This window comes from Neolamprologus multifasciatus, chromosome 9 (genome assembly GCF_963576455.1).
Source record: "Neolamprologus multifasciatus chromosome 9, fNeoMul1.2, whole genome shotgun sequence".
Lineage (NCBI taxonomy): Eukaryota > Metazoa > Chordata > Actinopteri > Cichliformes > Cichlidae > Neolamprologus > Neolamprologus multifasciatus.
The window spans coordinates 29,968,343-29,995,027 of record NC_140447.1 but is presented as its reverse complement, the minus strand read 5'-3'; the positions used below and the strand labels follow the sequence as shown (position 1 = coordinate 29,995,027).

The 26,685-nt window shown below is 42.3% G+C and overlaps 3 protein-coding genes across 8 annotated transcripts in view; all 3 read right to left on the bottom strand.

Annotated features, from left to right (window-relative positions):
* The window catches only part of rps6ka3b (ribosomal protein S6 kinase A3b), a 69,286-nt gene extending 67,374 nt beyond the window's left edge, over window positions 1–1,912 (bottom strand). The window contains exon 1 of the mRNA XM_085171895.1: window positions 1,772–1,912. Within this exon, the coding sequence (XP_085028021.1) occupies window positions 1,772–1,834 (63 nt within the window). The 5' untranslated portion in view covers window positions 1,835–1,912. The remainder of the gene's footprint in view (window positions 1–1,771) is intronic.
* pdha1b (pyruvate dehydrogenase E1 subunit alpha 1b) lies at window positions 1,863–11,953 on the bottom strand. Of its 5 annotated transcripts, none has more exons than XM_085171939.1 (13): window positions 11,781–11,953; window positions 10,679–10,699; window positions 9,678–9,830; window positions 7,334–7,399; window positions 6,699–6,872; window positions 6,448–6,574; window positions 6,266–6,357; window positions 6,084–6,176; window positions 5,750–5,905; window positions 5,383–5,454; window positions 5,108–5,175; window positions 4,916–5,024; window positions 1,863–4,817 (listed from the first exon to the last, which is right to left on the bottom strand). In XM_085171939.1, exons 1-13 carry the CDS (start codon window positions 11,838–11,840, stop codon window positions 4,653–4,655), a joined length of 1,356 nt encoding a protein of 451 aa, XP_085028065.1. In that variant the 5' UTR covers window positions 11,841–11,953; the 3' UTR covers window positions 1,863–4,652. The 5 variants fall into 5 exon arrangements, with proteins under 5 accessions (XP_085028065.1, XP_085028066.1, XP_085028067.1 ...); XM_085171940.1 differs by having other exon boundaries at window positions 9,732–9,830; window positions 11,781–11,952; XM_085171941.1 differs by lacking the exon at window positions 9,678–9,830 and having other exon boundaries at window positions 11,781–11,950.
* Window positions 11,954–12,531: 578 nt separating this feature from the next.
* Window positions 12,532–26,110, bottom strand: acot9.1 (acyl-CoA thioesterase 9, tandem duplicate 1). Of its 2 annotated transcripts, XM_085171944.1 has the most exons (16): window positions 25,929–26,110; window positions 24,316–24,419; window positions 22,587–22,613; window positions 22,141–22,186; window positions 19,766–19,936; window positions 19,273–19,310; window positions 18,289–18,372; window positions 18,106–18,209; window positions 17,901–17,974; window positions 16,806–16,873; window positions 16,614–16,725; window positions 16,426–16,516; window positions 15,714–15,799; window positions 15,532–15,619; window positions 13,716–13,866; window positions 12,532–13,110 (listed from the first exon to the last, which is right to left on the bottom strand). In XM_085171944.1, the coding sequence occupies exons 1-16, from the start codon at window positions 25,940–25,942 to the stop codon at window positions 13,055–13,057; spliced, it is 1,314 nt and encodes a 437-aa protein (XP_085028070.1). In that variant the 5' UTR covers window positions 25,943–26,110; the 3' UTR covers window positions 12,532–13,054. The 2 variants fall into 2 exon arrangements, with proteins under 2 accessions (XP_085028070.1, XP_085028071.1); XM_085171945.1 differs by lacking the exon at window positions 22,587–22,613.
* Window positions 26,111–26,685: the final 575 nt, after the last annotated feature.

The following is a 26,685-nucleotide window of genomic DNA, read 5'->3' as shown; positions in this document are numbered from 1 at the left end:
TTATAGCAACAATTTCTCTTCCCTGTAGTACTAATGTGATACATCTGCACAGAAAACTTCATCTTTGTGTCTTCAGAATGATCTTATGCTACTTTCTGTTGTGCTTCAGTAAAACTAATTTAGTCCTGTTTGAGGTTCGTGGTGGTTTTAGTCTAACTTAAGGTCAGAATGATGGCTCTATAGCAGCTTTAGCTGCTGCTCTCGGTCCTAATAAAACCTGTTATTTCTAAACAGACTGACAAATAAAACCCAAATGTAACAACTCTGTGCCGAAACTGCTTCGTGATGTGATTCAGTGCAACTAATATAGTCCCTGTTGGAGCTCTGTGCTGCTTTAAATCTCATTTACAATAGAGTTTGTGTAATAATACAATCTGATTTGCCTTCATATTTGTGTACTTTGTGACGTTTTAAACCTCTCAATGAAACACCAGCTCTATTGTTCTTCTGAGCCCACTGTACACTGTGCTGGTGTAATATTTCTGCACAGAATATTACTTCGTGTTTTAAGTATTTAAAATCCAATTTAGGCTCCTAATAGTGTCCTTGTAGTCACTCAGCAGTACTAATACAGTCTAATTTAATATGCTTGTCTCTTACCACACTTTCAGTCTCTTTTAACTGACACTGACGTGCGTCCGTGACAGGTTTTTTTAGTTTATTGTTTTAGTAATAAAATATTCTAGCACATGCTCGGGATTTCCTGTTGCACAAATGTGACACGTCTGGAGGGCGTGCACCACGTTCAGGTGTTTAGAGTAAACACATCATAATCTACGTCGTGTTTTAATGCAGCTAACCCTATCTTTTTGGAGCTTTATAATGTTTTCAACCAAATTTTAAGGACAAATTGACGCCTCTATAGTCACTGGTGCTGTCCACCATAACGCAATGTAATTTTTCACACTTTATGACATTTAAAACCTCTCGATTTAACACCAGAAACTTGTCCATGGCACCTTATAGCGATGTTGTGGTACTTTATAGTATTTCCGTGCCCTGTAGTACCACTGTAATACTCGTGCATAAAGTATTATTACATATTTGCGCCTTTGGGTCATCGCTTGATACTTTATGTTGTTTTATTCCAGCTAATTTCGTCCTGCTGAAGTTTTCTAGGGTAAAAATGATGTCTGTGTTGTAGTTTAGCGTTTAAGAAGAATGACTTTAACTTAAAAAATCTAATTACCCTGAAAGGCGCCTTCATATTTTTGCAATTTATGATATTTTAAACCACTTGATTAACACTGGATCACACCCAGGACATTCCTGCAAAGAGTTTGTGCTTATTTGGGAGCTTATGCGACACTTTGGTGTACTTCTGCGCCCTCCTGAACTGGTGTAAAATCTCTGCAATGAAAATGACTTCATGTTTGTGTCTTCAGAGGGAAATAAACAGATGTTCCCAGAGTTTACGGTCCAATTTAGGGTCATAAAAATAATTATCCCTGCAGTCACTTCGCAGCTGCTGTCAATAGAAGTGCAATGTAATTTCGTCCTTGATGACATTGTCAGCTTACTGTTTGAGCACTCTGTCATTGCCAGCACATGTTCAGCGCTTCTTGAAGCACAGGTTTACCTGCAGACTGGTCTCACGGTAGTTTGCTGTGTTTGTGAGCAGCTGCCTCTGCCTGACAGAGACTTAAAGACGCTTTTCTTTGTGCTGTGTTTTTTGTTTCGTGTTTTTAACCCCTAAAAGCTGCTGCTGTGACTGCAGCCCCCAGTCAGCTGTCAGTCAGTGTGACAGCAGGACAAACCAAAGTGTGCTCACCTCTCCAGCCGTCCTCCCCAGCGGCATCTTCTGCCAGGGGTCCGCCAGCTGAGCCAGAGGCATCTTCTTCTTCTGCCCCTACTTTTCTTTCTTCTTCTTCTGTTATTCCTCTTTTCTGCTGCTCGTACCTCCCTCGCTCCGGACGCTTTCTCGCCTGTTTCTCCTCGCTCTTATTCTTTAAAGAAAATGTTTGAAGGTAGTAGTCCACTTTCAGCGTCGGCAGGAACCGAACCGACCGACCAACCGACCGAACGGAGCCGAGCGAACAAGGGCTAATTCCGGATCTGCCGCGGCGCTGAGACCGCCCCTTCCTCCGGAGAGACGAAGAGGAGGAGGAGGGGGAGGAGGAGGACGCCCTTTTTCGGAAACTGATTGACTTATCTCCGTTTCTCTCTCTCTCTACCTCCACCTCTCCCTCTCTCACTTCCGTTCTTTCCCAATATGGCGGCCGGTGTCGGCTTACCTGTCCGTCAGAGCGCTGCGTCACAACTACGTCACGACGACAAGCGGCATTCTCACTTAGGTAATAAAAGAGTGAACGAGCACGTATCTGAACTTATGAATAAACACTCTGCGATTCATCACTCAGGCGGTGTTGTTTTGTTAATGATTATTTTTACCGATAAAGCCTAACAGCGTGGCGCCAAAGTGCCTCACACAATCACAGAAAGTACGTAAAACGACCTTAAACGACCCGTAAATTAAGCCACGTGAACCCAAAACACGAAGCAGTAGCATAAAATACAAAATATTACCCCCAAAATATGCAAAAGTACTTTAAATTGTCGAACAAGGAGCTACATGACCACAAAACATAAAAAGTAGATCAAAATACAAAAAGTATCCCAAAGATATTCGAAATGACCACAAACTATCCAAAATAAGCCACGTAACCCCATAAAAACCCATCAAAGTACACAAAATACAAATAAAAAACCTGCAAAATGATGACAATCCAACAATAACATGGCAAATTGCACCAAAAGATGTAAAAATAACCAAAGCAGCCAAATGTAAACAAAATAACCACAAAACTACTCTAAATGACAACAAATGTCAAATATGCAAAATCAGTAAACACACACAAAGTGATACACCAGTAGCCGCAAAATGACTACAGAATGTCCAAAACAGTCACAAATGACCATAAAAATATACAACATCTGCACAAAACCACCCTCAGAAATACTGAGACCACAAAAACCTGCTAAATGTCCACAAACAGCCCACAGCCCTATAGTTATTCCAACTATACTAGTGAACCACAAAATAAATAAACCACTAAAAAAAGCTCCAGGACAACATAAATGTGTGAAAACCTATAAAATGCCAAGTTACCAGAAAATATACAAATGAACACTGACCAAAACGATGCAGTGACCATAAACCAGTCAAAATATACATATAATATATTCTCACAAAAACGAGAAACACGAGCACAGAAAGTAAAATGACTTCTGAAGTACACAAAACGAGATCAAAAACTACACAATAACCAAAAACAAACATCAACAAAGAACCTCATGAACGTAACTCCTGGATTCACCGCATCGTTTCCTTAAAGCTGTGCGTCGCTACAAAATCCAGTTTTGAATACTTGTGTCATTTTTTCCGTTTTCTTCTGTGACAACTTTTCAGTGGTTTAAATTTACAGCATTTCATGTTTGTCGGAGTCGAGCTAAAAAGGTCCAGACATGTTCATTTTTATATTATGAAGCTGACAATAAACCAGCATAAAGCCGGGGGAGAATTTTACTCCAATTAAAATGAAAAAAAAATAAATAAATGTTTAGTTTTGAGCAGTTTTTCAGCCTGATAGTGACATCTAGTGGTTGAGGATGGAACTGAACACAGCTCATGGATTTCCTTTAGTTTGATCAACCTTTGAGTCATATTTGAAGCATTACTTTGTGACCACATTTGACAGCTGAGCAAATAAAATATGATTCAAACAAACACGCTTCCACTTTGCTTTAAAGTTGTTTTATTTCACAACCTTCAGTTTCCACCATTCAGACAGGTAAATAAGAAAGCTTTATATCTGTACAGGCTCAGATACAGTAAACTTTAAAGAACACAGAGGAAAGATCTTATAACAGACTCCTTTAAATTCATAAAGTGCCCAGAAAGTCTCAAATGTAGTGCATCCAGCTGCCAGCTTCAGTTTCCCCACACAAGTCCAGACGTTTGTCTCGTCAGTAGTCGAGTCAAGCAGCTCGATTACTATTATTTTATTTATTCATCTTTTAAAAGGTCATTTTACTGTTTGGTTGGAAAAACAAACCATATCTATGAAAAATAACAAAACAAAAACTCATTCCTAAAAGATCCTGCAGCCCTCAGTGTGCAGATAGTGAGAGGCTCTAAAGCATTTAGAGACTAAAGTCTTGCTTTCATCTTATAAACACATTTTTAGAGCCATTTTATGGTTACATACATTAATATTGTGTCCTTATCCTGGACACTGAAGCTGCTTCAGATGAGGACTGCTCTGGAATGAAGCTCAGGCTGCGGCGACTCATTAAAAACAGTTACTACCAGAACAATCCATCACATTTGCACTTCCCAAGTTTAAAGTCACACTTCTGAGGGAATATCTACACAAGTTTGGAACATTTAAAAATCTCCTAAGAGTTTAAAATGCAGGATAAACATGGAGAAGGTTTCTAACGGACACGTTTCCATGTCAGATGTTGGGATTTGTGCGTTTACAGTGCAGCATGTTTGTCCTGTCCAACAACTCTGGCTCCACCACGAATAATATCTCAGTCATACAGTAAACTATAAATAAATAACACTGACAGGTTTCAAGGAAAACCTCAAAGTCCTAAAGGAAGGTGCTGAATGTGTGAGGGACAAAGGTTGAGTGTGTGGTCTGCGTCTAGCTGACAGACTTGAGCTTGGACCAGGGGTTTGTCCCGCGCACCTCCAGCAGCGGGTTGTTGGAGAAGATGTGGTTGCACAACTCTTCCAGCGGCGGCTCCGGGTCCGAGGTGGCGAACTGAGTCGCCTCCTCCACCTGCTTACGGATCTCGATGTCGATTTCCTGACGGGAGAGAAATCAGGTGCTGTAATCCCTGCAGCTGCCAACATTTAAACCGGTTTGAAGCTGTGGATGCATCACTGCCGTCTGGACGCGCTCACCTTGAACTCTTCTACGGACGCCATGTTGTGGCTGAGCATGCGCTCCTTGAGCATGGAGATGGGGTCGCTCTTACTGCGGACCTCCTGAATCTCCTCGCGGGTACGGTAGCTGCAGGAGGTCAAACCAAATTACTCAGAAAAGTCACAACTCCCCCAGGGTCCGGTAAACCCAGACTTAGAAAGGTAACTCACCTGACACCTGGGTCACTCATGCTGTGTCCATGGTAACGGTAGGTCTGCAGCTCCATTATGATGGGACCCTGAAACACAAAGTGCTGCTTCACATCGATGCTCTGAAACATTAGAGCCTTTTAGAGATCCTACAGGAAACTCTGCACCACGAGAACCCTTCAAAATTAAAGCCCGTGGGTGTCCATGGACTTCTACCTTCACATGCATGAATAACTGAGTGCAGCACAGAGGTTGTATTTTAAATTTATGTATTTTTTAAAAATCTAAACCCTCACCTTTCCAGCTCTGCAGTGATCTGCAGCAAACTGTGCGGCCTCTCTGACGCACAGGACATCCATCCCATCCACCTGCAGGAGAGCAGAGAGAAACCTGACCATTGGCACACGTCTACGCACAGAAGCGACCCCTGCGGCGACCCTGTGTGTTTGTGCGCAGTATCATACATGAGCATCAGACAGCTGTATGCATGCTCACACCTGCAACTGCCAGGACAGGCTCGCAGCCTCTTCCTGTTATAGTCTGGGTCCAAACGGGCAGCGGCAGTCTACAGTCATCAGACACACTGCAGCCGCTGCCCAGGACCGGCACATTTACCCGCCATGTTTAACCCCGCCCTGCAGCTCTAATGTGTTAGCGTCTCACTCTGAGTCCAGGTATGAAGTCTCCCCTCTTGTAGTAGTCTGTGCTGGCTGCAGCTCTCTCCACCGACGTCCCCATGCCGTACTTGTTGTTCTCGCAGATGAAGATGCACGGCAGCTTCCACAGAGCGGCCATGTTGTAAGACTCAAAGAGCTGGCCCTGATTGGATCAGAGAGGAGTCACAAAGTGCTTTACAGAGGTATTAAAAGCACAGCTGAACCACGTAAACAACGCAGAACTGCAGCAGCCTCTCCAGCTCCCTTTGAGACAGTCATGAGTTTAGTGATATTTCTTAAACGGATAAAATATTTATTTATTAATTGTTTTTAAATCTCACCTGATTGGCTGCTCCGTCTCCATAGAGCGTAACGCACACCTGGTTGTTGCCTTGGTACTGGCAGGCGAGAGCGATGCCGGCTCCCAAAGGTACCTGCACAGTTCACAGAGAGTTACTGAAACGGTAATGAGTGTTTAACTATGGAGACGTGCAGGTGTGAGAGGCTTTTTAAACGTGCTCACCTGTGCGCCCACGATGCCGTTGCCTCCATAGAAATGTGGCGCGTACATGTGCATCGAGCCCCCTTTCCCTTTGGCCACGCCCCCTCTACGACCTGAGGAGCACACATAAAAGTGAAGATGAGACTAAGCTCCACTTCAGACGTGCGCATGTTCAGACTGTAAGACCTTCCTCTCGCTCTCACCCGTGAGCTCGGCGAGGATCTCTTTAACAGAGACGCCGCGGGTGTACGTGTACCCGTGGGCGCGGTACGCAGTGATCAGGTGGTCCGAGGGGTTGATGGCAGCCTCGATGCCTGCAGCACACGCTTCCTGCAGGAGAAACCACATGTTCTGCATCTCACCACACTCACACATTTGTCTAAATGTTCTTGCACGCACTGAGATTTGGCTGCAATATAAATGAGTGGTGTTCCTGGCCTGCAGGCGCTGATACCTGTCCGTCGTACAGGTGACAGAAGCCTCTGATGATCTTCTGCTTGTAGAGCTGGTCAGCTTTCAGCTCCATGCGCCTCACCGTCTGCATGGTGCGGTAATACTGCAGGCCCTGCTCCCTCGTCAGCTCCGCCTTCACCGGGGGGCCCTCCTCCAGGCGGTGCAGGTCGCATTTCTACACCAAAAACAAAAACACCACAAACTGGAGAAGAAGACCAAACCGAAGATTTTACATTTCTGGTCCACAATTGAGTGAAGTTTTAATAAACTACACAAATCCAGACCTGAACCAAAGATTAGCACATTTATTAATTTACTGCTGAATCCATCAGTGCTGAGCCTCCTGCAGATCCCTGAGTGGACTCGTGCTGATCATCATGACACTGAAACTATTGCTGATGCGATTCGATTCAGAGGTTGACAGCAGAATCAACTTTACAAATATAGCCATGATATTTTATCTGAAAGGACAGTTTGTGCATTAACCCTGATAAGTTTCATCTTGCCATCTTTATGTTACGTTCTTCTGAGCTACATTCAGTATCGACTAAGATGTTTAACTGATTGCAGTTTTATGGGGGTAAAAATCCTTCCTTCAGTCTGCGATTGCCATTAGTGATTCTCGTTTGTGCTCACCTTGATGTCAAAGGTCGCCTGGGGTGTGAAGTCAGCGAAGGAGCGGGAGACAACAACTCTGGCTCCCTGGAACACAAACACAACCAACTGAAACAGTGTTTCCGTCACTGCAGCATCACAACACGACTTAAAGCGGTCACAGGTCTTCCACACTGAGCAGCGCGATGGCTGCCCTCCTCGTCAGAGCAGGGGGAGGAGCGAGGCGGGGTTAGTGGGATCAGGTGGTACACACACACACACTAACCTTCAGTAATCTGTGACACTGTGGAGGTCAGTAACAGGGAGGGAGAACAAACCCAGTCCAATAATGCACTGTGGTTTTTACTGAACAGGCCCTTTAACAGTCTGACTCCTCTTTTGTCCTGCACCACACGACAGAGTTAATTAATAAAGGTAATTTAGTTCTTCAATAAGACCCTTAGAGGCATTTCTATGGTCTGATATTTTACAGACAAAACAATTACTCAAAGCTGTGCTCAGCTGCAGCCCTGCAAGCTGCAGACTTGCATATAACCATTGCTGCTTTCACTGTCCACAGATCAGTCACGTTAACGTGCACGCTCACCTCTTCAGGTGAAATATTTTGGTGAGGTTGCCCACGAAATTTTTTTTGGCAGAACTGTCCAAATGCTAAATTTCTTTCCTTGTGGTTTTAATATCAACTTGGTAATCTCTCACAGTGACCAGACCTGCGAGGGGCACTCTGATACAAGTCATTAACCGGCTGCAGTGCTGTTCCACAGTTTGCACACAGCAGACCTGGTGTGGACGGGCCCGACGACGAGGGCCAGTTTGGGATCATTTTAGCTCATGAAAGTATAATGTGCACGTAGGATTTAACACTTAAAGACCAAGAGAAAGAAAAACAGTTCTGATAAATTGATCATTGTAATGACGAAAGTGTCAGTTTCTACCTTGCCAAGAGCTGTAATTTAAGTTTTCGAGGTAATTTTCTGACTTTTATAATCAAAGATATGGGACAGATTTATAGATCAGGAGGAGTTAGTAGAAGCCCTTGTTTGACAATTAACCCATAAAACCTAGGGGTGCAACGATCCACAAAATTCACGGTTCGATATTTTTTCGATACAAAAAAAAAAGTTCATGCCTTTTTAATTTGTCATTTATTAAAATTATAAATATATATTTTAACTCAAAAGTAGAGTTTTTAAATGTAATGTTGCTGAAACAACAAAGTAATATTAAATCGATCTGATTGAGGAATCACTCATCTTTGGAAAAGAGATTTTATTACAGAGAAATGTCTCTTTCCAAAATAAAAGCTATACTATACGCTTCTTCTGGGCTATATTCTCAGCAGCATATTAAACATATCAGGTCCCCATAAGGAGAATCATGTGCTAACGGCTGTCTAAATGACTCGGGTAAAGATTGTAGCATGCGTGCTTGTTGTTTTTGTCTGCTTCCACTTGTCTTTGCACGAGGATGATGTCGGAAATGTGCAGTCATATTCGTTGTGTTCCCACTAGTGCTGTCAGTGTTAATCTGAAATGACGTTAACGCCACAACACGGCAAATCTCCGTTAACGAGCTACCGCGGATCGCCCCGTGCATGGGGCTGGACGGCCAACACGTTAACGAGCTAACTGCGCTAACAGCTAGTTCCCACCCATGTAATTGAGCATTACTGTTTTACTTTAGTCCATGACGCGCTTACCTTCAGGGTCATACGTCACATGAAAACCAAAATAGTTCCAAACGCCAGATCTGAATGAGGGTGGGGGAGGAAAATTTGCCATGTTGCAACGAGCTTAGCTTCTGTCTCGCTAGCTTGCCCTGCGCTCAGTGAATCTGCGTTCGACTACTCCGCCTAGGCTGCACTGTCGAGCGCAGATCCACTGAGCGCTCAACACAGACAGCACCGTCAGAAGGAAAGTTGATAAAATAAATTAAAATTGTTGTATTGTTCGATACATATGCCGAACCGAAAGCACTGTATGAACGGTTCAATATCAATACGAGTATCGTTGCACCCCTAATAAAACCGTTACCCAAGGGTCCCAGAGCCATTTGAAAACAAAGGAAAACACACTTCCCACAATTTATGGAATCATTTTGACTGGGAATGCACCAGTTATGAAATTCTGGAAACGTAACCATGTTTAAAAAACATCTCATCATTTTTTCCCACCTCATTTTTGGGATCAAAGAAATCTCCCTGCTTTGCACTGCTCTGAGTGCAGCATTAACGAGACATGTCGGTGCATATAGGGTCATTCGTTCTTAAGTCATACATATCCATCCATGCAGCAGCTCTGGTTAGGTTCCCCGGCCCTGTTAGTGAGCAGGCAGCAGACATGGAGGAAGCTTCACGAGTCCTTACTGGTCTGTCAGCACAGCCGCTAACTAACAGCGCAGACGCTGCTCTAGTACTGACTGCTGTTGGAGGCGGTTTAGGTGGAAGCCGCTGGGTCTGTGCAGAGGCGGGCGCTGCCGGCGACGTTAGATCAACAAACTCTGACAGGTCAGTCAGTAGCTGGGGAACAAAAGGAGCCAACCAATCAGACCAGAGCACAGAGCACGCCCAGTGGAGCTCTACAGGTGAGAGAGGCGCTGTAGCTAGACAGAGACAGACATGACAGGTGGAGACTAAAAAGATGAGACACACAGAGGGGACAGACTGAAACCAGCCCAACGTGTTCACACAACACCTCGTATTTCACACAAGCACAACATCTGTAATCCCAGATTAATCACTTCAGCACCAGCAAAGCCATTTATGTAGATTAGAGGCTTTATAGCTGTTTTTTTAATCATTGTTAATGAATCTTTGCAGCTTAAGAACAAAGAACATTTTATGAAACTGATTTTAAAATATGTTATTTTGCCTTTTTAAATGAACATTATCAAGTATTACTTTGTTTATAATTTTACTCATTTTCTCTCTTCATTTAATTGATGCATTAGTGTTCTTACAAGTCATTTTAATTTTATTATTTCAGGACTGATTTTTATTTTATTATTAATTTAATGTTATTAACAAACAACATTAATGATAAATGAACCCTGACATTTGTTATTTTGGCAGGTTTAAGATCATTTTTGGGAAGTGATAATTGTTTATTTAGGTGCTGAAAATTCAGCTTAATGTTGTACCAGTGTGAAATTAATGCTTTAGGAAATAAACAGCAAATAAATGTGGAATGAACGTGTTAAATGAAAAATGACTCAAAGACTATAAAGAACTACAAACACTCCACACCAATGAGGAGAATCATTGCAAACGCTACAGCGATTCTTTTAGCTGCGCTTCAGTTAGCTCCCTGGGAACCACCACCACCACAGCAGGACGGAGCCTGCAGACAAACATCAGCAGCTGCTTACCTCAGACACTGTTTGGGCTCCCTAGGGTTCAGGCGACGGGGAGAGGTGGGAGAGGAGGGAGAGGGAGAGAAGCGAAAAATGAATGGGGAGTCTTTGAGTGAGTTTGTGTGTGAATAAAAACAGCAGGGAGGCCGGAGGGTAGGTGTGAGCACCAGCGGAAAGGGGAACAGGATTCCCACAGGCAAGCGTGAGACTCGACTGAGGCATTTTCATCTTTTTGTTCATCTCATTCTGGATGATATGATTAGTAAAGCAGTGCCTGTAGGAAGCTTCTGTAAATGATGCACCACAACAAACACTCGACATGCTGCTGCCAGTCCTACTGACCCACAGGGAGGCGCTGATGTGTTTTAAACTGACCCAGCATCTCTTGATTGGCCTGATTTTGAACCATGAAGGAAGTCCTGTTTACATCTCATGTCATCTAGAAGTTTATATTTGAGCATGGGAAACTAAAAGAAGTGTACTATGAAGCCATAGTAATGGCTTCTTTAGCTCATTATATATATATAAAATTTTAAAGCATGTAACTGTGTCTACTTTCTCAAAACGTGCGCCATGCTCATAAACGTTTTAGAGACAAACACTGGAGGTAGCACACCTGAGAGCAAAGTGAGAGGTTTACATTTGCACGATGCACTCACAGAAGCTCCTATACTACATTTCAAATATGTTCCTAATATTTCGTCCTCCCGCCTTCCGTGTTTAAGCGCCCATGCTGGTCGGTATTGATCACATCAGCGCCTGCGTGGCAGTACAAGCTCTCCGTGCTGTGTGAGGAAGGCAGACCACCAGAGGCATAACATATTCAGGGTTAGAGAGAGGTAAAGAGCTAGCACCCCGACTGTAGCCATGTCACTGCATTCATGCATGCTTCCGTCCAGTCAGCCAATCACACGAGAGCATGAATAACCCATTCTTTCACCACAACATGCAAACTGCAAATAAGAGCTCAAACCAGCCACCAATGCTAATGTTAGCTGCCGCTAACAAGGTCAGCCCCCCTCCAAGCTAAACAGTACAAGGCGAGCTAATGGTTAGCGCGGACCGGCCCCGGCACACAACGTGGCCTCCGTGTCCACACCAACCCCCGAAAACTCACCGCATTCCTGCCGGTCATCCTGCACAGTGCGTTAGAGATAATGGCTAACATGGTTTTCATGCTACACACGGAGACGACCGGAGCCCGGAGAGGATTAACGAAGGATGCTCCGTGTTAGTGTCCGAGCAGAAAACGGCGCCGACTCCCACAGTCCCACACAACATTGGTTCCGCTCGGTATTTATAGCTAGACGACAACTAGAGGCACGTTTACACCCCAGTATTACGCTTAATTGCTAATCATTGTAATTTATTTTAACAAGTTAAACGTTAGTAATTAATTTTAAACTCTGGCTCGACCTGTAGCCTCCACTCAACGATAGATTAAATAAATAGTTCATTATTTTATTTTTTTATTTGGGAAATTATTTTTTAATAACAGATTATTTTGAAAGCCAAAAATTTGGTTATTTTTCTTGCTTTGACCCTGTTCTGAGGTTTCCTTAGCTGTGCACTTTATAGATCATAGATGACAAACAGAAAATAAAAGTCATCAAAAAGCTAGCATTGGTTGTGTGGTGTGGTTATCTTTACCGAAACGTTGGTAAGTAATATACATCAGGCCATTGTCACAAACATTATTTACTGCAAACCAAGAGGTTAAACATGTCAAAATAAGAAGCGCTGCTGTGTGTTAACAAGGCAAAGCTGCTGGTTTCTCATATTTACGTGGCAAAATTAACCAGTGATCAAGCATCAGCTGTACAGAATGAGATAAAAACAAACACACAGGAACAACTGTAACACCGAGATAAATAAAACTTTTTTATTGCATTCGAGTAAATACACCAGTTAAGGCCAGATAATTGACACCCTTGTTCTTTTTGCAGCAGCATCAGAATAAAGTGTAAAAAAGAAAAGCTGTTTGTTCGTGTAAGCAACAGTGAGATATAAAAATGTAACATGCTGTATCGTAACACCGAGGAGTCGGAAGTGGATGAAGTTATGATGAGAAGGGCTGGAGTGTTTACCTCATTTTCTACAGTTGAGAGGCTGTAACACTGACTCATACAACTGGGAAAAATGATAAGAGTATAAAATAGAGAAACATGGGGGGGGAAAGCATCTTCTGCTGTAGTGCGCCAAACACACCAATTTGTAAACCTCCAGATCGACTGAAGCAACAAGATTCAAACAGCCTGTGTGGGCTCTTCAAAATTCAGAAACCGTGATATAAAACATGTCAGAACCGCATTCATTCATTATTCTCACTGAAACACTTGGAGCTCGGCATTTGGATGCTGAAAGGCTTCAGCAGGTCGTGAGTTTGACGTCTCAGCACGCCACGGTTTGGTCAAAGTGTCTCTTTCCGTCCAGGTACAGCATCGACTCTGTCAGACGCACAAAACATCCACATCAGTACACACAGCTGTTCTCCTTCCTTTCAGTTTGATCTTTGAATACAGAAGTCAGAGGATAAACATCACGTTTACTCTGAAAGCTGGCAGTTTCACCTGCTTGTAGGATGAGCAGGTGTTTCATCTGATGTGAAACTCTGCAGCATTTTTAACTCTATGTGCAGGATTTAAAGTTTGGCTGTTATTCAGTGGCTGTGGAGGAGCTAACATCATGGGTCACCTGTAGATTAACCTGCCAGCATACGCTGCACCCAGTGAGTAATAAAATTGCAACAGGTTGTCATGGAAACCTAAAAAAAAGCTGAAAACGCTGCTAAAACAGCTACTATTTCTAGTTTTTAAAACGTAACACAGTAAACGTCTCAGTAGAAAAGAGTGAGGCAAAGCGAGAAGTGCCGATCAACGAACGCGTGATCATAACAACCAGCAGCTAAATGAACATTTAACAACCTTTTTAATAGTTGATTTCTTTCGGCACTGAACGTGGAAGTTTATTTGATTTATTTTGAAAGGAACTTACTGACATGTATATAAATCAGATTGATTTTTTTAACTGTTTCCTGTCTGCACCGGCTCACCTCCATAAGTCTTGGGCATGATGTTGGGGACGTCGCGGTCTGAAGTGAAGGTGAAGTGGAAGATGTTGGTGGTGTTGTGCTGTCGGGTCAGCGGGTCGAACACCTCGCTGTGAACTCTGACCTGGATGTACGTCCCCTGAGTGTAACACACCTGAAAAACAAAGACACAAACAGCCGAAGCACAAAAAAGACATAAAAACCTCATTTATCCTGTTCGTGTATTTATTTTCCTTATTCTTTGTCTCGTGTCTCCTGTTCCAGTGGTGGATGCTCATATTAAAGGTGGACAGAGAAACGTGTCGCTTAATTCTTGTTTAGCCAATCAGAGGAAAGTTAGATTAAAGGAGGCGGGGCTAAAAAGGCCAGTTTTAGAGACAGGATTAACTGAGAGGCTGCTCTAAGGTGTAAATAAATAAATAAATAAATAATTTTTTATTTATATAGCACCTTTCAAGACAGAATCACAAAGTGCTGCACATAAGATTACAAGTCATAAAAAAAGATTTAAAAAGAGAAAATAAAACAGGCAAAAAATTAACCAAAAGCAGTTTTAAAAAGGTGTTTTGAGTTGTTTTTTTAAAAACAGCTACTCAGTCCACAGTTCTTAATGTTTGGGGGAGAGAGTTCCACAGTCTCGGGGCCACAGTGGCAAAAGCTCTATCACCCTTAGTCCTCCAACTCTCTCTTCCTGTTGGTTAAAATGTTGTTGGAAAAGCAATAAATAAATCTTTGAAAAAAAAACCCTTAGTCCTCCTCTAAGTATTTTTTATAGCAAGTAAGCCCTGATCAGATGACCTCAAAGACCTGCTGGGACATCGGGCTGTAGCAGATCAAAGATCAAGATCAGGATCTTAAAATGGACTTTAACAGGAAGCCAGTGTAACTGAGATAACAACGGTGTCACATGTGAGTACTTGGAGGATTTTGTCAAAAGCTTAGCTGCAGCGTTTTGCACAACCTGCAGACGATCCAGAGAACTTTTTTTCTTAGACACATAAACAGCGAATTACAATAATCCAAGCGTGAGGAAATAAATGCATGTTTAGCAATCTCCAATTCAGAGCGAGATAAAATCGGGCTTAACTTAGCCACATTTCTTAAATGATAAAAACAAGACCGAACCAGAGATTTCACATGGCCATCTAACGTGAGAGTCGCGTCAAAGGTGACGCCTAAATTCCTGATAGAGGATTTAACACAGAGTGAGAGAGGACCGAGGGCTTTCACTCTGAGATAGAAACCTATCAGGGGCGCATACGAGGACTTCGGTTTTCCCATCGTTGAGTTGGAGGAAATTTGCAGCCATCCAACGTTTGATCGAATCTAAGCAATCATTCAGACGCCGAAGCTTAGATAAATCCTCGAGCATAAAAGAAACGTACAACTGAATATCATCAGCATAACAGTGATAAGAAATATCAGAAAAATCAGGATTATTTTGAACTTTGAATCATCCAAAGCTTCTCTAGCAAAGTCCAATATGGAGCAGTAGAGGTGACCTCCAATAATTCAGTTCAAAACATCTTCATTCTTGGTCTAATCTCAGTCACAAAAACACATGTAAAAAAACATCTAGTTCCTATGATATCATTTTTTACAAAGAGTGCTGTAGGTGTAAAAAGTTAGCAACTAAAACATCATCTTACATTCTTACTTAAAGGACAATCACTTTACTTTAGCTCCATTTTTGTCTCCATCAGCTCCAAGTGAAATATTTTACTTTTTTAATCTAACTCCTCCCTTTTTTCCATTGGCTGGTCTCTAACTAACTCTGAAAGCCATACAGGTAGTCCACCTATAAAGAAGACGCTCTGACCTGCGATGAGAGCATCAGCAAAGATCCAATCTCCACAGGTTTCTGGAAGAGGATATCATCGACAGCCACCAGACTCGGCCGACAACCCCTGCAACACACGGCAAGGACCAACGACAATTACAGCAGTTATTCTTTAACGTTTCTTTAACCCTTTAAAGTCACCCTTAGTCTAAATGTCTCACCCGTAGGAGCAGGCGTTGGCCCAGCCGAGCTCGTAAGCTTTCCTCATCAGAAAACCTCCAAATATCCTGTTAAAGATGTTCCTCTCCTGGTCAACGCAAACACAGAAACAGGTTTTTTAAGTTTTCCAGCTGAAATAATTTAGGAAACCATGAAACTGGAAACCACAAAAGATCCATTTTCCCCATGTAAACGTAGCTGCTGGTATTTAGGAAAAAAAGAAACACAACTCAAGGAAATATCCAAGTAAACAGTTCATATATATACAAGGTGTGATTACAAAAAGCTTTAGGAATCTCCCCTTCAAGACCGTCTCCTCTGGTCTACACAGCTCCCAGCATGAATCCTTAAAAGTCGTGTTCCCGAGTTCAGCTTTGCTCTGTACACTCTTTATTTTCTCCACAAACTTCAAACGTCAAACTTCTGTTGATCAAAATAAGCCGTCTTTCATGTGGAGGAACATTGTGGAGTCGAGTCTCCGGCTATGACAGAGCAGCACATCGGGTGGACTCGGATTGTCTTGCTTTGGTACAAACAGCTCCAGAGGCTCCAGTTAAATCTCAGGGAAGACTTAAAAGGCTGAATTCAAGTTAGAGGTGCACGAGAAGATGATCTTCAGTGGGAAAGTGATCAGAAATACATTACGTGAACTGGCTTTTCAATCACACCTTGCATATATTCACAGCCTAAAATGAACCTCAGTGTAATCCTCACCTGAGGATGGCAGATCTCCAGTCCTTTCAGTTTGGCATCTTCCATCCACACTGAGTTTGAGGGCAGAATTCTGCTGCGGAAACTGACCGTGCTGCAAAAGAAACATCCACAGAGATTTAACCGAGTGCATCTTAATATATGAAGCAAATACAACATCCTCATAATATCCTGTGATGTTTCAGTCGTACTTGGTGTCCAGGGTGTTGAGGAAAAGGCCGTGAACGACCGTCCTCTCGTCTTGTGTGGGAGCGACCTTCAGCAGCGACGCAGTGCTCAGCTCCACGCGGCGGGATTTGTTAGCTGGGGGAGAGTGAGCGTAAAGATCAGCGTGCAAAGACTAAGCTCTTCGTAAAAGCTGCGATTGTTTCATCGGCTCTCACCTTCGCCTTCCTGCAAGAGTCGTTCTTCCTCGGGTCCTTCAGGCGTCAGTGGATTTACAAACGCTGCCCTGAAAAGGGAAAAGAAGCAGAAACACATCCATGAGTTTACCGTGCCACTTTTAGGACTGAGAAGCAAAGCTCTGCAAAAATAAATCTGCACAGGAAATGAGAAATAAAATGATTTCCCTGCACATAATTAGTCCTCGATGAAAACACTTTCTCGATGCAGAGAGCCAAAACAAACAAATGGAATAAGGCAAGGCAAGTTTATTTGTATAGCACAATTCAACAACAAGGTGATTCAAAGTGCTTTTCAGAGACATTAGAAACAAAAACAAATAAAAAGCATGATTTAAAATTGATTAAAACAAGCAAACTAACTAACAAAAAAACAAACAAACAAACAAACAAAACTGTATATAAAATCAAAAATCAAAACAGATAAAATCAGAACAGTAGATAAAATCAGTAGTTAAAATGTAAGTTTTGAAATTTAAGCTTAAGTGTGGATTTAGTGTTTTATTCAAATGCAGCTGAGAACAGGTGAGTCTTCAAGCTGGATTTAAATAAACTGAGTGTTTCAGCTGATCTGAGGCTTTCTGGGAGTTTGTTCCAGATATAAGGAGCATAAAAGCTGAATGCAGCTTCTCCGTGTCTGGTTCTGACTCTGGGAGCTGATAAAAGACCGGATCCAGATGACCTGAGGGATCTGGAATAATGCAAAATCTCCTGAGGCAGCACACGAGCAGAGGACAGAATCCAGATTACAGTGCTGGGCTGGGCTGAGAGCCCCTCATCGTTATTAATCATAACTCTGAAATCTCTGTGAGGTAAGATACTCAGAGAGTCGATCAGATCTATGTCACTAACAGCCTCTGCAACATTGAAACTAGAACGCTACTTTCAGAGTAACTCTGATCCTATTAACCCCCAAAATGTGTTTCGTAGGCAAATAAAATGACTTTTGGTTCTGTTGATCACAACTATGTCAGATTTTCCAAAAAAAAGGGCCCTGGGATACATCTAGAATTGGGATTCTCTAAACTCTTGTTTTTTCAAAATAAAAGCACTGGCACTGTAGTGATGCTGTAATACCTCTTGTTTCCTGGGTCTCGGGCCACCATGACGAATGTAGCATCCAGAACGGAGGCGTACGCTCCGTCACGGTACTGCAGGAGAGACAAACATCTGGTTTTAATTTACACCACCAGCAAAGCATAAACAGGGTTAAGACTCTTCGTTGAATTACTCTCTTTGTATATATTGCATATAGTCGAGTAAGCAGGTTAGGCACGCCCACCTGTGACATGTGGATCTTGGCTTCAATGGACGACTTCCCCACCCACGTCACATGACCTGTGAACTTGATGTCGCAGTCGGGGTAGATGACGTGCTGCCTCATGTCTGACCAAGCACACACACAAAGATATTAGTGGTAAACAAACCAAAGTGGTTTATTGTACCCTGTACCTGAGAGACTTACCGATTTTGTCCACCAGGGCAGTGACAATAGACAGAGGAGACCTCTTTAGTTCAGAGTTGTAGGTGTGAGAGTAAGAGATGAGGACTGAGGAAGAAAGAAGAGGAGAAATGACAGTTAGGTCCATAAATATTTGGACAGAGAAAACCTTTTTCTAACTTTGATTCTCTACATTACCACAGTGAATTTGAAATGACCCACATGCAGACTTTCAGCTTTAATCCAGTGGGTTGAATCCTTTCAACTTAAATAACTCAAAACAAAACGTTAATTTCTAACACTTAGTTGAAAACCCTGTGCTGGTGATCACAGCCTGAGGTATTGAGCTCATGGACATCATCAGATGCTGGTTTCCTCCTGGTTAATGCTCTGCCAGGTTGGTTTGTGGGTCTTTCTGTCCAAAGCTTAATCTTCATCAACTGAAATACATGATCAGACTGACTGGTCCATTCAGGAGTGGGCTGCTTTAGCTATATGTTTGGGGTCATTGTCCATCTGTATTATGAAACGCCGCCCAATCGGTTTGACTGCGTTCAGCTGGGTTTGAGCAGACAGTTCGTCTCTGAACACATCAGCATTGATTCGGCCCCTTCTGTCCTGTCCAGCCCAATCTAGCCTCCCTATTCTTGAGGATTATGACTGGCTTTCGCTTTGCAGTGAACCCCGAGTATTTACTTTCACACCCGCTTCTCTTTATGGTAGACTTGGTAGACCTCCTGGAGAGTATCGTTCACTTCGATGGCTGGACGTCCAGGTCTTTTGGCGTTGCTGAGTTCAGCAGTGCTTTCTTTCTTTCACAGGATGTACCGAACTGTAGATTTTAACACTCCTGTAACAATTTCATCCAGTTTGAATGGGGATACCCTCAAATAAAAGCTGAGAGTCTACACTTCCTGTCCATATTTCAGCGCCCAAGATTAAATGAACCTAACTGTGTAATTAGTGCTTGAATGAGTGAAGTTCCCCATCATCTAATCTGCTGCGTACCTGCTAAACTGTCCAGGTCCTCCAGGATTCTGCCAAACCTGAAACGAGACAGAAAACAGTTAGAAGGTCAAAACTGAAGCACAGACGTACTGGACCACATTTACTCAGAGAGCAGGCTGCTGTGATGACTGCGCACAAACACAGGGTTCTAGCATTTAAACAGGCGAGTCATAAAAGCAGTCAGTACAGTAGCTATGACGTTTTGCAGCATGCTGTAAACAAGTTTGTTTCTACTGTAAACAGACACTTTAACACAGGGGCCTTTTGGGGACTGACTCCTTTTTGGAGCCTGCCTCCAGTGGTCATTAAGGGAAGTGCAGCTTTTGGCTCTGGAGGTTGTTGCTTACCCAATACAAAGAATGTAACTGAACCCGTCACCATTCACATGGCGGAGACATGGATTTATCAGACTGTGATGTAGCTCTTTGATTTTCCTTTCATGGTAAACGTACTGTTGGTTCACTCACTTCACTGTCTCTTTCTGTGTGTTTACCTGACGGTGTTGTGGAAGGTCAGATACTTCTCCCTGAGCTGTGGCTCAGAGCCCAGGGGCAGGTGGACCTCCAGGTAGCTGTCCTTCATCCTCTTGGCAGGAAGTTCGTTCTGAGATTTGGCCAACATGGATGACAGTGAGACACGCTCCGCCATGGCCTGCTGATGGTCGCTGCAGACGAGAACGAGACCGCGTCACTAAATATAACATGTTAAAAATAGACTCCCTGGATTTGTTCATGTAAATATATTTCATTGGTATTATTATTATTGATTACTTTTTTTTTAGATTTATCTTTTATAATATTTATTAAGCAAAAAAAAGCAATAAAAGTCCTGTAATTACAGTATCAGCAAAAATGTGTCATCTAACTGCTGATAAATAAGCTCAGTCAGCTTTATTTTTAAGACTTCAGTCAGAAATACTGAAGGTGAGGGTTGGATTTAGGTGTGTGGAAGCTAAAAGCTTTAACAATTATGTACTGAAAAGTGAACAACAGTAATCTAACAGACAGGAAATCAACACATTATTTACTTTTTTTCTCAAAATTCCTTCAGATAAAAATGACCGACCTTTTTTTCTCCAAAGTGTCTTTACCAGAAAAAAGACGATTCTACAGCAGATTTAATATCTGATAAAATTACAGGAGTAACATGAGACGAGAGAGGAACAACATGGGAGTCATGTTTATTAGGGGTGCAACGATACTCGTATCGATATTGAACCGTTCGATACAGTATGTATCAAACAATACAAATTTTTAATTTATTTTATCAACTTTCCTTCTGACGGTGCTGTCTGTGTTGAGCGCTCAGTGGATCTGCGCTCGACAGTGCAGCCTAGGCGGAGTAGTCGAACACAGATTCACTGAGCGCAGGGCAAGCTAGCGAGACAGAAGCTAAGCTCGTTGCAACATGGCAAATTGAACCTCCCCCACCCTCATTCAGATCTGGCGTTTGGACCTATTTTGGTTTTCATGTGACGTATGACCCTGAAGGTAAGCGCGTCATGGACTAAAGTAAAACAGTATGTCGGATGTGCCACGCAATGCTCAATTACATGGGTGGGAACTAGTGTGTTAGCGCAGTTAGCTCGTTAACGTGTTGGCCGTCCAGCCCCACGCAGGGGGCGAGCCGCGGTAGCTCGTTAACGGAGATTTGCTGTGTTGTGGCGTTAACGTCATTTCAGATTAACGCTGACAGCACTAGTGGGAACACAACGAATATGACTGCACATTTACTCCGACATCATCCTCGTGCAAAGACAAGTGGAAGCAGACAAAAACAACAAGCACGCATGCTACAAACTTTACCCGAGTCATTTAGACAGCCGTTAGCACATGATTCTCCTTATGGGGACCTGATATGTTTAATATGCTGCTGAGAATATAGCCCAGAAGAAGCGTATAGTATAGCTTTTATTTTGGAAAGAGACATTTCTCTGTAATAAAATCTCTTTTCCAAAGATGAGTGATTCCTCGATCAGATAGATTTATATTACGTTGTTGTTTCAGCAACATTAAATTAAAAAAAATGTACGTTTGAGTTCAAATATATATTTATAATTTTAATAAATGACAAATTAAAAAGGCATGAACATTTTTTTGTATCGAACCGAACCGTGAATTTTGTGTGTCGTTGCACCCCTAATATATATGTGTGTCATCTGCAATGAAATAACATCTGATGCTCAGGATTTTTTAAAATAATTATTCAACCGATTGTTGGCACGTAAATATAAAATATCTGGGGTCCGAGAGCAGAACCCTGTGGAACCTCTAACAGTACTAGGGCTGTCTGACAAAACTGAACGACCGAAGGTAACAACAGAACAAACCTAAATCTCAAGTATCCAGTCAGACAGGTTTTCACAAATGAACAAACTGCTCAAAAGTAACTCTGTGACAGCAAAATGACCAAAAATATCTTTTTTGATAATCTTGCCAAAACGTAACAATCAAAGCACAATTTATTACTGCATTCAAAGGCTGCTGACTGGATGGCGGCTTTTAACATTTGCTGAGAAATTATTAAGGATGCTGTGATGTTTAAGGAGAGACCAGCTGCCGATTCTTCTACAGGCAGAGAGTCACAAACAGATTTGTTTCACCAGAAATGGATTCATACTAAGATTTAAAGTAAACCATTAACCACAACATTTATAAAATGAGGTCAGTCTGTGTGTAAAAACGCATGTTTTTGACAGTTTTTTTCTACTGTTGGGTCTGTATGATGTCACAGAGAGACAATGACAATAATATGCTCATCTAAGGCATTAAGCTGTAGGTGGCTTAAAGGGGGAGGAGCTAAAACAGCTCATTTCAGACAGCAGGAGGTAAATAAAGATGATTTTGAACTGTGAGTCACGCCAGTTACCTCCAGTTTGTGGAAGCTCCCACGATTTCTCTCAGCCTGTTTCGCACTGAAAACAGAAGACGAAGCAGATGTATGAAAGATCTGAACACTGGAGTTTCGAGGCTGCCATTAAATATAGCACATTTATTTACAATGTGATCTGAGACTTGCAGCTCAGCAACATCTGAACAGCAAGAAAACATACAACTGAAACTGAGTGCCACAGAGGGAAGAAGACGAGAGATTTCCTGCTACAGGAAGGTTTGTTTCTGCCAGAGGAGACGTCTTTGAACGTAAAATGCAGCTCTATGAAAAGGCTGAACAGCAGAAGCTGAAACTTCAGTTAGCAGACAGTGTTGGGGAAACATGCAGGGAGGAGTTAAAATGTAATTAGAGTAAATTAGAAGATAATTAATAAGCTCGTCAGTTCAGATAGTTGTGATTCATCTTGGTTTACCAACACGCACCATTTGACACATGAAACTGTGGATTTCCTGTGGAGAAACACAAAGGATTAAACACACGGGGCTCAGAGGACGACGGACTCATGAGGAGACCAGAATAAACTCAAATGTACAAAGTGAAAACTCTTCTGTCCTGAATACAGCAGAGACTTGGTTCCACTAAGGATACAGCAGGTCATATTTAGGGCCTTGCTTTGTTTATTATTATCATTTACACAAGTACATCACACTTAACATGCTTGAAAACCAGTGAAAATATTCATGGTGTCCCAGCACTATCTCTCATCAACCTTTATGGCTACGTTCACTCTGCAGGTCTTGATGCTCAAATCAGATTTTTTGATCAAATCTGATTTTTTTGTCTGCTCGTTCACACTACAAATAAAATGCGACAGCAAACGCGCTCTAGTGTGAAGATGTCAAAAGAAGACGTCACACAACGCGCTCTGTTTAGACCCAGAGCAACAGTATTGTTTGACTGGTGGACCTTAATATAAAGACTTCGGATTTTACGTTTCCCAATTTTTGCTTTAAGTTATTTTGTTATTTACATAAAAATGTAAATAACCTAATAATGATCCTTATTGCTGTTTTAGAGGAGCGCTGCTTCAAAGGATAGCTGCAGATTTCTGTCAGAATCTGCAGATTATACAGTACAAATAAAATGTTCACGTTTCTCCAACGTTGTTCCCAACAGTTTCACTGGATGGGCAGGAAGCGTTCGCGATGTCTTCTCCGGCTGATAATTGGCGTCTGTCTTGTGTCAGTGACGTAAAAGACGGATTTAATGCGACTTGACCATCAAACAGCAGCTTTCTGAAACATCGGATATGTATCGGATTCAGCACCACATACGAAAGTGACCCAGATCGGATTTGAAAATATCGGATTTGTGCCGTTCACACTGTCATAGCATGATCGGATATGGGTCGCATAGGGTCAAAAAAATCGGATTTGATGCGCTTTCGCCTGCAGTGTGAACGCAGCCTATGAAACCAGGTACACAAATCCAACATCCCAGGATGAACAACAAAGCTTCTCTGAGAAAACCTGAAAGAAACTGAAGCTTTTTATCTTTAAAGGTTTTCCAGGCCTTGAGGCAGATTTTCATTTTTACATAATTGTGTGAACCTTTGTGGTTACAAACAGCTTTTACTTTCCTCTGCGCACTTATTCCTAAATGTTACTCTATTGATTTAGAATAGAATAGAATAGACTTGAAACAAACTCTGAATACTTGGGCCTAATACATGTTGTCCTGCTCTGTTCACAATATAATTTTAAGCTCAACTAGGTCATTAAATTTAAATGTATTGATCCATAAAAATAATAAATTTTGGTGACTTCAATGTAAAAACCTCCCAAATGCAGAATTGAGAAACTTTTGAGTTCGCATTGAAGGTTTGTTGTGTCATCATAAATGTTGATGTTTCATCACAACACAAGAATTTACTTTAACTCAGACGTATAAATATCTAATCTGCCACAAACGTCAGCTAAGAGTGTGGAGACCTCTAAAATGGCATAACGCCACCTGGTGGCAACAGGAACTCATGATAGATGTGATAATCATCATATTACATGACATTTGCATTGTGTTGATATTAGCTTCATGTATGTAAACTGTTCCATCATAGCTCTGATTTGACATGTGTTACTTCACTCTTTGCCCTGCTGTGTTCTTGCTGTTCAATCAGGTGATGTGAAACAGGAAGTGCGTTTGCTTTCTTACCCTCGATCATGTCAGGTGCCTTTCCCTGCTTGCCCTGCTGCAACGCTCCTCCCGTGCAGAACGACCTCCTCGTGAAGGACGCGGCCGATCGCAGCAGCAGAAACCTGAAGCGAGCACGATGACGACACAGAAAAATTACCAAAGTCCTGTTACAGGCACACACACCAACCTGCTCTATTTCAGGCCGGGCGTGTGAGCAGTTTAGATCCCGAACAGCTGATCAGACTGTTACCGCCCCCCCATGAGAGGAGCGTGACTCTCTGCAGCTTGGTCACATTTATAGCTCATTACTGCATGTCCACTTTCTGAACATCTTTTTTTTAAATGTAATCTCTATGAGATTAAAATACAATTTTAAAAATAAGAGAACATTCAAAGATCTTTATTATTGTTAGATTGGGTCACAGGACAGTTATCATGTGAGATAACTGTCCTGTGAGTCTGTGTTACCTGGATTAGCAACAATCTGTGCATCAATGACTGACATAACAAAAGGTTCACAACTCTTCTGACAAAGGAATTTAAAAAGAACTTGATAACAATACTGATTCTTTCTTTGACTCTGACCTAACCTGTGTGTAGAAGAAACCCCGACTCTGTTTGGTTTCATCTGTGCCGCTCAGCTGTCGAAGGACGTGCCCGAGGGCCTTCAGCTCTCTTCATCAAAAACATTCTCTGAAGTCTTACTTATATTGTTGGTCTTTCTCAGTCGTCTTCTTACAGATTTTACATCTTTAGTTAAAAGATTAGAATTAAGTTAATTTCCCACTGTATTTATAACTAGGAAGTCTCACTGTTTTTTACTCTTCGTGTTACACTCAAGTCGTGTAACAGACAGCAACCTTAGAGCTGAAGAAGAAGGCAGGATGAAGGTGAAGATGAGAGTCACAAAAGGGAAGTTTTGTAAAATGGTATTGAGACCTGTTATGATCTGTGGTTCTGAGACAGTGGTGCTGACAAAAACGAGGGAAAGAGGAGTTGAAGATGCTCAGATTCTCACTGGGAGTGAGCCGGATGAATGGGACTAGTTATGATTAGTAATTAGAGACACAGCTCAGGATGAATGTTTGGACAAAGATGGGGAGAAAGGATGGAAAAGAGGAAGTTAGAGGAAGTTCATGGATGTGGTGAAGGAGGACATGCAAAGAGTGACAGAGGAGGATGAAAAGAAGAACTAGCGTCTTTTTAAAATCAAACATTTTAACTGATAATGTTTCTGCTTTTATTATTATTATTATGTGGTATTGTGCATGTGAAACACTTCGTAGTGGTCATTTTGACCTTATAGGAGTGTAAACTGCGTAGAGGTTTCTGAACTAGCCTGTGTAGCTGTCATAACTTAACTTTGGTGTTTATCTGTGTGAGGCCTCCTGATTTGCTCTCTGTCTTTATTTCCTGCAGACACGCCCTTCGTGGAAACAGACCCCCGCCCTCTGTGGGCCTGGTTAACTAGTCACTCTTCATTTACACACCACTGAAGTCATAACAGAGAAAGGACCATCACAAATCGCTGTTTATCGCTGCTTCGCGTCCCTCGCTACACTTACGTCACTTTTTAACAGCGCGGACGCCGTAGAGAAAGCTGTGCACGAGCTTTGTTTTACGTCACTAACCTCTGTGAGAGCATTTTGACCGGGATGACAGAGCCGAGGCCTCGAGGGTCCAAACGAAGCGGGTGGGCTGAAAAAAGGGAGAGAAAGGAAGAAGAATCAAAGTTTTCTCTTGAGGAGAGAAAGACAGGCTGATGACGGGGTGGCTTCCGCGGTGGCACGCAGCTCCGCCCACTGCGTGATGACGCAGCGCCCAGGGTCCGTTGCCCCTGACGCCCTCAGTTCAGCCTGTCAGGTAAAGTTCCTGAGACACACGGTGGTGCTCACTGAGAGACATTGACCCTGTGCACGAGAAAATGCTAACTTCCTGGTTTGAGACCGGATGTGGGGTTGTACATTTCCGGTAGCTTTACTTTGCGGTCAATCGCTACTGCGAAGATATACTCCAAAATTGATGTCCAAAACTCGAAAACGGAAAGATCGCGTTAAGTTACAAAAAGCAGAAGGTGGGAACACTCACCACTGTTGTGTCATAAAAAAAATCTAATGATCAATTTTGACGTTTAAAGAGTTTAAATCGATCAGTTGTTTACATCACTCAACATAAGCAGAACTGCAGCAGAAGACACATCGTCCACATTCAGAAGCACATCTCTGTATAGTGACTGGTCTTATGATTTAAACAGGCAAATGTTCAGCATTCAAACTACAGGTGAACAATAGTCAAACCAGATGTTTCCCCGTTATGTCGATATCAGCTAGTCAAGTACACACCTACACAGCATGTTAACGAACCGTGAAAAAAGCCACACAAAAAATA